The sequence below is a fragment of a genome, unplaced genomic scaffold (genome assembly GCF_019419815.1).
Source record: "Pyrus x bretschneideri cultivar Hongxiangsu unplaced genomic scaffold, Pyrus_bretschneideri_v1 Contig17, whole genome shotgun sequence".
Classification (NCBI taxonomy): Eukaryota; Viridiplantae; Streptophyta; class Magnoliopsida; order Rosales; family Rosaceae; genus Pyrus; species Pyrus x bretschneideri.
The window spans coordinates 7,053,676-7,064,229 of NW_025999468.1; the positions used below are offsets into that span (position 1 = coordinate 7,053,676).

Consider the following 10,554-nt stretch of genomic DNA (forward strand, 5'->3'; position numbering starts at 1 on the left):
AGATTGCAATATTAACATTATGAACCTCAATATAAAGGGGTATGTATCACTTAGGGCCGGCCCAGGCTCAGTGCTGGCAAGGCGACCGTTCGGGGCCCAACATAATTGGGGGCACCAAAATTATTAGGATGGTATATTTATATATATTTTCATAAGACTATAAATTTATAAAATTTGGTTCAATGATAGATAAATTTAACTAGAACTGGTGGTTTTGTTGTTTGAAATTAATGAGGAGGTATTGAGTTCAAAACACCATGTGTGCTTATTTACTTTTCAATTTTTACAAATTTCTTTTCATAAGAGTATAAATATATAAAATTTGGCTAAATGATCAAGAAGTTTAATTAGAATCAATGATTTTTGTTGTTTAAAATTAACGAGAGTTCGAAATACTAAGTGCATGTTTATTCTTTTCAATTTTTACGAATTTTTGTTTGGTTGTTAATTTATTCTTAATTAGCAGCTAGTAGCTATGTGGGTTGTTATTTTTAAACATTGTTTTAATTCAAGTCTAATCTTCAACAAAGAGTAGTGCGTTGACCAAATTTTTAGACCAAATTTGCAAATTATATGACTTGTCATCAAAAAGTTTAAGTTAGTACCCATTTATTACTAATACATATCAATTAAAGACCCAAAAACATCATTATTTTTTAAGTCCCATCTTGACAAGGTTAGTAAATAAGAAAAAACACCTCACGATTTATACAAAAACAATTTAAAAGTTCATATAGAAAACAAAACTCATATCTATCTACTTGTAAACCTGGAGTTTTTTTTTTTTGTTTCCTTCTCACAATACAAAATAAATTAGTTTTTCCGTGTTTATAAATTATTAAATTTGAAGTGTTTTTCTAAGTATAATTTTATCGATGTCTTACGTGTAAAAATAAATAATTTTCTTATATAAAATGAGGGCATATTTTTTGGCGTCACCTCGGACCTCAAAAATCTCTAGACCGACCATGGTATCAGTACAAGAAGAAAAGCAAAATTAAGGAATATCACAACTTTCTTAGTGTTATTATCCCTCCTTTCCTAGCTTTTTACTCGGTTTATCAGGACAGAAAATAAACGGAGAGATTCATCACTCCCTTTCCGCTTCGATCTTTAGTAAAGATTTTCTCTCATTTCATCTAGAGTGCTGATATACCCACCTCGTTGTCTTATCTTCCCATCCCACTAGTTTTTAAAACTTTTACTACCACTTTTACCTTTTTGTAAAATTACATCAAAAGACCTAGAAAAATCTCCTCACCCACGCTCGCATCACCATGGAGGCCTACGCCATCATGGCTCTCAAGCGCGTCCCCGTTGACATCCGATCGCAGGGCGGCGTCGCTCGAATGTCCAACCCCTAGAGAGGGAAAGAGAGAAAGATCGCAAACCACCACTGTCAAACCTATACGCTGTCGGTCACCAACAACCCCAACACCTCGTTGGGTCCATTTGTCAATCTCAAACTGCTCCAAGAAAATCGGGCACTCGGACCCACCGTTTGCCTCCACAATGTTGACGACGGTGGCTGATGGTCTAGTTATTCTAGGTTGAGTCTTGCATGTAACGGCCGCATCTCGAGATCGTTCCATGGTTGTTTATTGTTCCGTTCAGATTTGTCGTAAAGTTGGTATTAAGGGTTCGATAAACCTATCATCATTTGATTTGCATGTTGTAGATGTAGATGGAATTTCGAGGAGAGAGCCTCTCATGTCCAATGGCAACTGCACAGCCCAATGTCAACTAGCTTCAAATCGAGGCCGTTCGACTGATGATGCAGTTGGGGTGAAAAAAAATGGATTTAGATATTTGAGGTTATTTTTGGAATAATTCGGGTGGATTAATAGGATTTTGGGTTTTTAATTTTTTATGATGGGTGAGATTATAATTTAGGGTGTAGAAATAAGACAATTAGGTGAATCTAGTAATACTCTTCGTCTATTTATACATGCCCTTCATAAATCTATTGAATAATCAAAAGAAGATTTTACTTTTCATATATAGCACGGCTAGTTACAACAAAATCAAGCCACATTAAGACCATATACTAATTAAACTCCAAAAAATGAAGGAAAAAAAATCATGGTTGTTATTAAACCAAAATATCTTGTTTGAACTTCGGACATTTTCCGTCTTTTTCTACATTCTTCGATTTCTGGGAATTGGCTAAAGACGAAGAGGACTGAAAGGATTCTGGAGTGTGACGAGGAAACTCCGATAGCATTTGAACGACTTCTCTCATCGTCGGCCTCTCAACGCTGTTTTCTTGGATGCAAAGCATTGCAATGAAGAACATGTGCATTGCTTCATCTTTGGGCACAGATATAGTAAGCCTATGATCAACAATATTTGCAACATCCTCTTTCCGACAATTCGTTGCTTTCTTCGACCATTGCACTATGTCCACGCCTTCTCCAAATTCGCCTACGGGCCGCCGCCCCGTCAGAAGCTCTAACAGAACCACCCCGAAGCTATATACATCGCTTTTCTCGTCCACCCTCAGCGTGTATGCATACTCTGAAACACATGCATGCATATATACAAACATCATTACCAAAACTCACAAAGAAATAAACCTACAAAAGAAGGGCAAGGCCCAAATTTAATTGGTTTTTGGGTTTTCGATTTGAAGCTCAATATGTTTTCTTTTATTCGAAAGAAGCCCAAGAAATCGAAAGCAAAGCAAAAATTAGTTTAAAGATAAAAAAATAAAATAAAATAAAATAAGTGAATGGGTTGATGCAAGTTGCAAGGGGAAGAACCGGGAAGAAAGCAAAGTAGCCGAGACTTTCCACGTCGGAAGAAGCCCACTTTTTGTGCTTTAAAACAAAACAAGTGGCGGGGGTGGTGGCCTAAATGTATAAAAAAACAAGTATGTATAAGTGTGTGTGTGTAATTAAAATGGACGTGCATGTCGGGTTAGCTTTCACGACAGTCAAGACCTGTTGTGCTAGACATCACTGTCAGACTTCTCTCTTGTGTTGTGTCATTGTCAAATTGACCTCACAGAATACCGATTCTGATATCAAATCGAGAGAAAAGACAGTAATTAATTTACTATCCTGTTTTGATTCACTAAAATAATTATATAAGAAATGGACCCCCACAATAATCTGAGTAGTCTGGCACAGAATTTGGAAGAGGAGAGGATAGAGGCAGATCGTCAACCCTATTGTTATCGTGTCTTTTTTTTTTATTTTTTTTTATAAGATAACGATTAAATCAAGTTAATATTTTATTTTTTTATTTTTTTATTTATATTAAAAAATTAATATAAAATATTAACGTAATTTAATCGTGACTGCACAAATAAGAAAAAATGAAAAGGACACGGTAACAAAAGAGTAGACAATCTGCCACCAGAGAGGAGAGAGGAGAGAGGCAGTTTGTGTGTTTTGTGGTTACCAAGAAAATTCCATGCATAATGATATTGTTTGTTTCTTCTCTCTCTTCCTGTGGACAGTGGACACAGATCACGGTGGTTTTCAGACATGTCAATTTTTAGCAAGTTCTCTTCTTCTTTTTCTTTTGTGGTCAAGTGCAAGGAGATGTGTGTGTCATGGTATTTTCTAGGGTTTCGTGTGAACTGATACTGCATGCATAGTAGATCTTGGTGCATGGCTTATGGGAGGGACTTCAAGAAAGGCATTAGGAAATCAATTACCAAGTAAAGGTATGGGAAAACGAATCACACAACTCAAAATATCAATATATAAAAGAGGAATAAGAAAATAATATACATTACTCATCTTTTTCTTACTCTTATTTAATCATGTTTATTATTTTTAATTAATTTATTCAATTTGATGATTAGAAGTAAAAAAATGATGTGTATGAAGCTCAAAATAGTGTGTAAAAATCATATGCATATAAATACAGTAAACGAACTAATTTTTCTTTTTGATGTTATAAGAGGTCTCAAGATGCAACTCTCCGTCCTCTTTAATTAATTAAAAAAGGTAAGCTTAAGACTTTATGGTGTTCTTCAAAAACAGAATATATTTTGCTTCATGTAGTGGAAATTGGAAATTTACAAAAGCATTCCTAACATCTTAATGGACCCAAAAACTAATTAATACCTTAAATTCTCAACCAAGAACACAAAACTAATGGCTTACATGATTACACAGGTATGTATATTCCTTATGCTCATGTGCAATTAAAGGAAGTGTTAAATTTAACAAAATGATTTTATAAATTTTAAAAATTATATTTTTGATGTAAAATCGAGCACAATTCTAGAATTTTCTTACATTTTTTCCTCAGATCGATCCATTAGCTTCGAGAACTGAGGGCAATGATTGTCTAATGATGTGACCCACAATTTTGACAGTAGCAGAAATTCACATATTGACTAACTTAACTACCAAGTACCAACTTTGATCAACGCATCAATATATGAAATACACCGACACACTGAATTTGCATGGCTGGATTTTGAAAGGCGTTCGTTATACACAAACTACACAAAGCTTGGAATAAATTCAAAACTATAGTCAAATTGATAGGGAAGAAGAAACAATTAACATACCTGGTGCAATGTAGCCATACGAGCCTGCAATTGCAGACATGCATTCAGATGTTCCCCCATCCATCAAGAACTTGGCAAGCCCGAAATCTGCAACGTGCGCTTCGAAGCTCGAATTGAGCAAAATGTTGTTGGATTTCACGTCCCGGTGAAGAATCAATGGAGAACAATCATGGTGAAGGTAGCACAAGCCTTTGGCAGCTTCGATGGCAATTTTGTACCTCAAATTCCAGACCAAGAAACCTCCCTTCTTCCCATGCAGTGCTTCTCCCAAGCTTCCGTTTCTCATGTACTCGTAAACAAGCAGATTGGTATCCTTGTTTGAACAAAAAGCCAGCAGCCTCACAATGTTTCTATGTCGAATGTTGCCTAACGTCTGGATTTCGGCTCTGAAGCCATGATCGTGGCTGTTTGGTCCAAAACCAAGTAGCTTTTTCACAGCAATTTCAACCCCATTAGGCATTTTTCCGTGGTAGACAATCCCTGCTCCCCCTCTCCCAATCACATTACCGTCCTTCACGCATTCGAGGATGTCAGCGATTGTGAATTCCAGCTTCTGGAATGCAGTCATTTTCCATGAATCAGTACCGTTCCTTTTGAATGATTTGGCCTTGAGGATAGCAGCCGCAGCAAACACCAACGAGCATATTAGCAGGCCGAATGCGAAGATTAGCTTGAAATCCCCCGGAGGTTTTTGCGGTGTGCTTGTGATTGTGGTGAAGTTGCAAGGGTTGTTCAGGAGGGAGCCACAAAGATGGGGATTGCCCGCGAAAGCGGAGGCATTAAAGAAGGAAAATTGCCCTGATTCGGGTAGTTTTCCGGAGAAATCATTGAAGGAAAAATCAGCAATTGTGAGGCTCTTCATGGTTCCTATTGATTTGGGAATATTTTGGTTCAAGTGGTTTCTCGATATGTTCAAGTAATTCAGGATGTGAACCTTGGAGATTTCGGGTGGGATGGAGCCGGAGAGGTTGTTCTGGCTCATGTCAAGGTAAGTGAGATGAAAACAGTTTCCGATTTCTGGTGGGATTTTGCCAGAGAGTGAATTTCTGCTAAGATCAAGCTTTAGTACTTGATGGAGTTGGCCTATTGAAGGTGGGATTGGACCGGAGAATTGATTTCCACTGAGTAGGAGGATTTGGAGGGAAGAGAAATTTGAAAGCGAAAAAGGTAAAGAACCGGATAGGAGATTGTTCGACAGATTAAGCTGGCCTAATTTCACTGGCTGTGACGAACTATTAGCTTTCTCCAACAGTATGCCAGATAGGTAATTGTTTTGCAACTCTACTAAACTCAGCAGAGGCAAATAAATTAGGCCATTTGGTATGCTACCATTCAGGTAATTCTGCCCCAGCCTCACTCTAGTGAGACTAGAACATGTCCCCAAGCCTTGAGGGATTGGACCGAAAAGAAAGTTTTTCAAGAGAATTAGTATTCTCAGCTGATTGGATGAACACAAGTTTGGTGGGATTTTACCGGTGAGCTTGTTCGAGGACAAATCGAGCAACTGAAGCTTCCCATTCTGGCCAAGTTTCTGCGGGATGATCCCGGTGAAGTTGTTCATCCACAGCCCCAGTGTTTCCAAATTAGGCAAGTCCGCGACGTAGTCTGGAATCGAGCCATGCAATCTGTTCATGAAGAGGTTGAAAAGCTTGAGCTGTTTGAGATTGGAAAACTCAAATGGGATTTCACCGGTAAGTGCATTGTTGGAGAGATCAAGATTGACCAAGTTTGTCAAGTTGCCTAGCTGCCTTGGAATTGTGCCTGAGAGAAGATTGATGTGCAAGTAAAGTGTGTTGAGCTCCTTCATATTCCCCAGCTCGCGGGGAATTGGCCCGTCCAATTCGCAGCTCGAGAGATCCATGTGAACCACATTGACCAATTTTCCAAACTCCTTTGGAATCCCACCTTCAAAAACATTGTAATATCCCAAGTAAAGCTCTCTCAAGTTAGTGAGGTTGCCCAACTCACCCGGAATTTCGCCACTGAGATCATTGCCACCAAGTGACAAGTACTCCAAGCTGACTAAATTCCCATAAGATTTTGGGATTTTCCCACTGAAATAATTGCCTCCAAGCTCCAAAAACCTGAGCTTGTTCAAGCTCAAAATACCAAGTGGAAGAGTAGCACTGAAGTTGTTGTTATAAGCATCAAAAACTTCCAAATTGGCAATGCCGGAGTAGTCCCAATCCAGCCCTCCACTGAATTGGTTGTTGGATATGTTGAGGAACTGAAGGCTTGTGAGATTGGCAATTGCAATGCTGCCTGTGAAGTTGTTTCCTGCAAGTGAAAGGTAGGTGAGGCGGTCGAGGCCTGAATTCAGTGGAGACACAGAGCCGGATAGACCGAAATCTGTCAAGTCCACTGCAACAACTCTTCCTCTATAGCACCGAATTCCGGCCCACAAACAAACTGACCGTGGAAACGAAGAATTCCAAGTGCTTAAGGCCTGTTCGGGGAATTGAAAGCCTTGCTTGAGAGTGACTAAAACATGAAAATCACTGACCAAGGAAGAAGCAAAACAAGATGTGCCAACAAAAGAGAAAAATGTCAAGACAATGAAAGGGAAGACCATCATGTACGTGTGTTTTTGTTTCCTGGAAAATATTCAAGAAAATTATTTTTTGAAGTATTCAAAGAGAAGTTGGAGGGATTTAAGCATTTGAGATTTTCCGGGAAAGGAAGGGAAAGTAGGAGGAATCTGAGAAAAATGAAGTGAGCATGGGGTTAAGGAATCAAACATCTTCTTTCACAAAGAGTCTTCAAATACAAGGAAGAAGCTAAGCCTCTGCTTTTCTCCTTTTTCTCTCTTTATTTTCTTTGATCTTTTCTCTTCTCTCAGAGAAGAGAGGAAGAAGATTGAAATTCTGGTAAGCTATGAAACTTCTTTAGACAAAGCTAAGATGGAAAAAGCAGGAAAGGAGAGAAGAAGGTTTGTTGAGAACAAATGAAAAATAAGAGCCGTTGGATAACAAATTTAAAGTTATAATTTGGGGAGGAAAGGTAAAGTTCATGAGATGATGCTCTCTCTTTCTTTATTCACATGACAAAAATGTCCTTTAGCTTTAATCAAAGGGGATGGTGTGCTAGCTCTTTATTGCTTTGAATGAGAGGCAGTGGTGATGGAGCTGCACTTTCAAATTCAATCATTGAAATTGGTACCATTGTCTTCAAGCTTTTGGTAAATGACTATCAGCTGGTATATATCCTCAAAGCGCTGCAATCTATGACTGAAATCCGAGGTTATAGCAGTCAAGATATATGCACAAATTAAACCGATTGCAAACTTTTAATCGACAATAAAACTGAAAGAACGCTATCATGATTTATATTCAAATTATTGTCTGTATAAAATTAGAAAGAATGTTTGGATAATAAATAACTTTGGTAATGATTTCCACGAAGCAATATTAGAGTACAGCTAGCTAGCATGTTTTAATTGTTCTTCATGATCATTCATAAAATTCACGTTTTCATAAATTGTAAAGAAAGCATATAAACACATATTAGATCGATCATGCATGGAGGACCCATCAAATAGTAATAACATATACATATATATATATATATGATAGCAGCCATGCATGCTTGCCTCATCATGTTATGACAATCTGTAAGCATCGCAGTGTGCATATGGATAATGTTCTCAATAATTGCATGTGGTTTAATATTCTAGTAGATATTGTGTTGAATTTCTATCTATGTGCAGTGACAGATTTAGGATTCTAACATCGTGTGGTCCAAATATAAAAGCTCCAAAAAAAAAATTGTTATTGGCACTCCAAAAATCTCATTTTGCACTTAAAACTTTCTATAATTAAAACGAAAAATACACTTGTGAGGAGTGTAGAATAAGATTTTTTGAGTGCTAATAACAGTTCTCAAAAAAAAAAAAAAAAAAAAAGAAGTTGAACGATAAATTACCAACTTTTCATTCATAGTCTTTACACAAACATTACAAGCTACAAAGACTATATATTTGTCCACAATGAGATTTTATACTCTGAAAACATGTCATGGTAGTTTCATAATCTTTTTCTCCTTCGTTAATCATTTGCAGAACCTCCACCTGCTGGTTTGCCGTTGCACTCTTCTTCTCCACCATATGCCCAAACTTGGGTGGTCCTCCAAGATCCTCATAGCCACTAGTTATATGTACTTTCCAGTAGTCCCTAGACCTCTTGGGTCCATTAATGCATCTGCCATTGTCTATGCGTTTTGGGTTCGAAACTTTCTCATTTTCTAAATTATTGTAATAATTTTGAAACTCTCTCTCTCTAATAATAATAATCCAAAATAAACAAAATAAATTAGAAGAAAACACCACAACTATAAGTTGAGCCTTAGAAAATCAGTTTATTCAAAAAATTAAAAACTAAACTAAAAAAGAAAAGAAAAAAAGGAGGGGTAATTTCCGATGTGGAGTAATAAGTCGAGTCTTTTAATTGATCGTTCTTGAGCTGGAAACATGTGCCTGCTGCAACATGTGCAGTGGGTTGTAAGAAGTAAAAGATGATGATTATTAATATATGATTACTATGTTTGTTTGAATGATCAATATATAATTATGTTTGTTGTTTGAATAGGTTGCATGGAATAAGGAACCAGTGCAGTGGAAGCTTTTCTTGTGCAATGCAGCAGCAGCAGCTTTATTCCCTTCGATCTCCTTCCTTGCCCTACACAGCCGGCCAGCCGGGACCAACTCTCTATGTAGTATGTAATATCGTAAGATCGTTGGTGGTGGTATATTTAAGGGCTTTTTCAGAAGATGGAATAGTCTTAAAGAGAGGGCTCAAAAGTAAAAGCAGATATATAGAAATGCATCATCTGCTTTTGATCTTCCACTTCAAATGAAAAGCAAATTAATTAAAGAAGAAAAGAAAAGACTAATTTACTTTCTTTTTTTCTTTTGGTTTCTTAAACAACAAAATCCATGACCCGCCCACCCTTCTCCTCCAAATTTCACATGGAAAAGAGTGCTCTTGTATTAACTTGAAAAAACTCACTCACTCTCTCTCTCACTCAAAGAAAAATCCATGGCCCCTCATACATGGGAAAGAGTGCTCTTCTAGCAACACATGAACTCTCTCTCTCTCTCTCTCTCTCTCTCTCAAAAATATATGTACAAGTGGTAGGGTTTTGTCATGCAAATGCAAATACTATAGCGCATGGCTGGCTTGGCTCCACCATGATACTCTCATGGCAAGGAATGAGTAGTTGGGTGGAAGAGTGTGCACTTTTTGAGGTGTCTCGGTATATCTTATTGAAGGTTTCGACAAAAAAAAATCGATCTTATTGAAGGGCAGGCCTGCCCTTTCGAAGGGTCACTGTCTTTGTGCCCTTGTTGGCCTTAAGTTTATGAAAACCTAATGTGGTCACTGATCAGTGTGAATTATGCAAACAGCCAAGAGAAGGATTGGATTGAAAATCAAAGATTTACTCAATATTGAGATACTATTTTGTGATCAATCGTGCCTTCGTATGCATCAACTTCTAGTCCACGGGACCATTAGGTATCGTATTGTGTGCATCAGATTTATTTAATTTTGTCATATATGGTATGAGCTATTATTTTGGAGACGTCAGGAATTTATAAAGCCTTACAAGGAATTAGGTCATTTTTCGTATTTCCAATTTTTTTTTTTTTTTTGGAATCTCAACTTAAATTATAATACCAAAGCATGTTTACTCACATGCTGAATCCAATGGCCAGATAATCTTAGAAAGAACCGAAGTGACAGTAATTTGCATGATACAAGTCAATTATAGCCTAGAAAGATGCAGGCATTTCTCTAAATGTGCTCAAAGTTACCCAGTTAAAATTGTTTGTGTGTTAGCCTCACAAATTCATCACTCGTGACTGAGTGTGTAAGGATGTGAATAAATGTCACACATTAAAAATTTACAAGGATCTATAAGGAGTTGGGTCACTCCTCTATTACCAATTGGTTTTTGGGTGGATCATCAACTTCTGTCAAAGAGGTTTGTAACTCAGTTGATTAAGAACATTAACTCATCCTTGCACC

General features: G+C 37.3%; 1 protein-coding gene across 1 annotated transcript; it reads right to left on the bottom strand.

The window, feature by feature from the left end:
• Positions 1 to 1,971: 1,971 nt before the first annotated feature.
• Positions 1,972 to 7,484, bottom strand: LOC103946355 (leucine-rich repeat receptor-like serine/threonine-protein kinase BAM3). The gene is made up of 2 exons (XM_009357032.3): positions 4,532 to 7,484; positions 1,972 to 2,517 (listed from the first exon to the last, which is right to left on the bottom strand). Exons 1-2 carry the CDS (start codon positions 7,104 to 7,106, stop codon positions 2,093 to 2,095), a joined length of 3,000 nt encoding a protein of 999 aa, XP_009355307.1. The 5' UTR covers positions 7,107 to 7,484; the 3' UTR covers positions 1,972 to 2,092.
• Between the last annotated feature and the right edge of the window lie 3,070 nt (positions 7,485 to 10,554).

Excerpts from the sequence above, each read along its gene's own strand:
- LOC103946355 (XM_009357032.3), bottom strand. The coding sequence starts at position 7,106 with ATGATGGTCTTCCCTTTCATTGTCTTGACATTTTTCTCTTTTGTTGGC. Across the intron at positions 2,518-4,531 it reads GTATGGCTACATTGCACCAG|AGTATGCATACACGCTGAGG; the intron begins GTATGTTAATTG and ends CATGTGTTTCAG.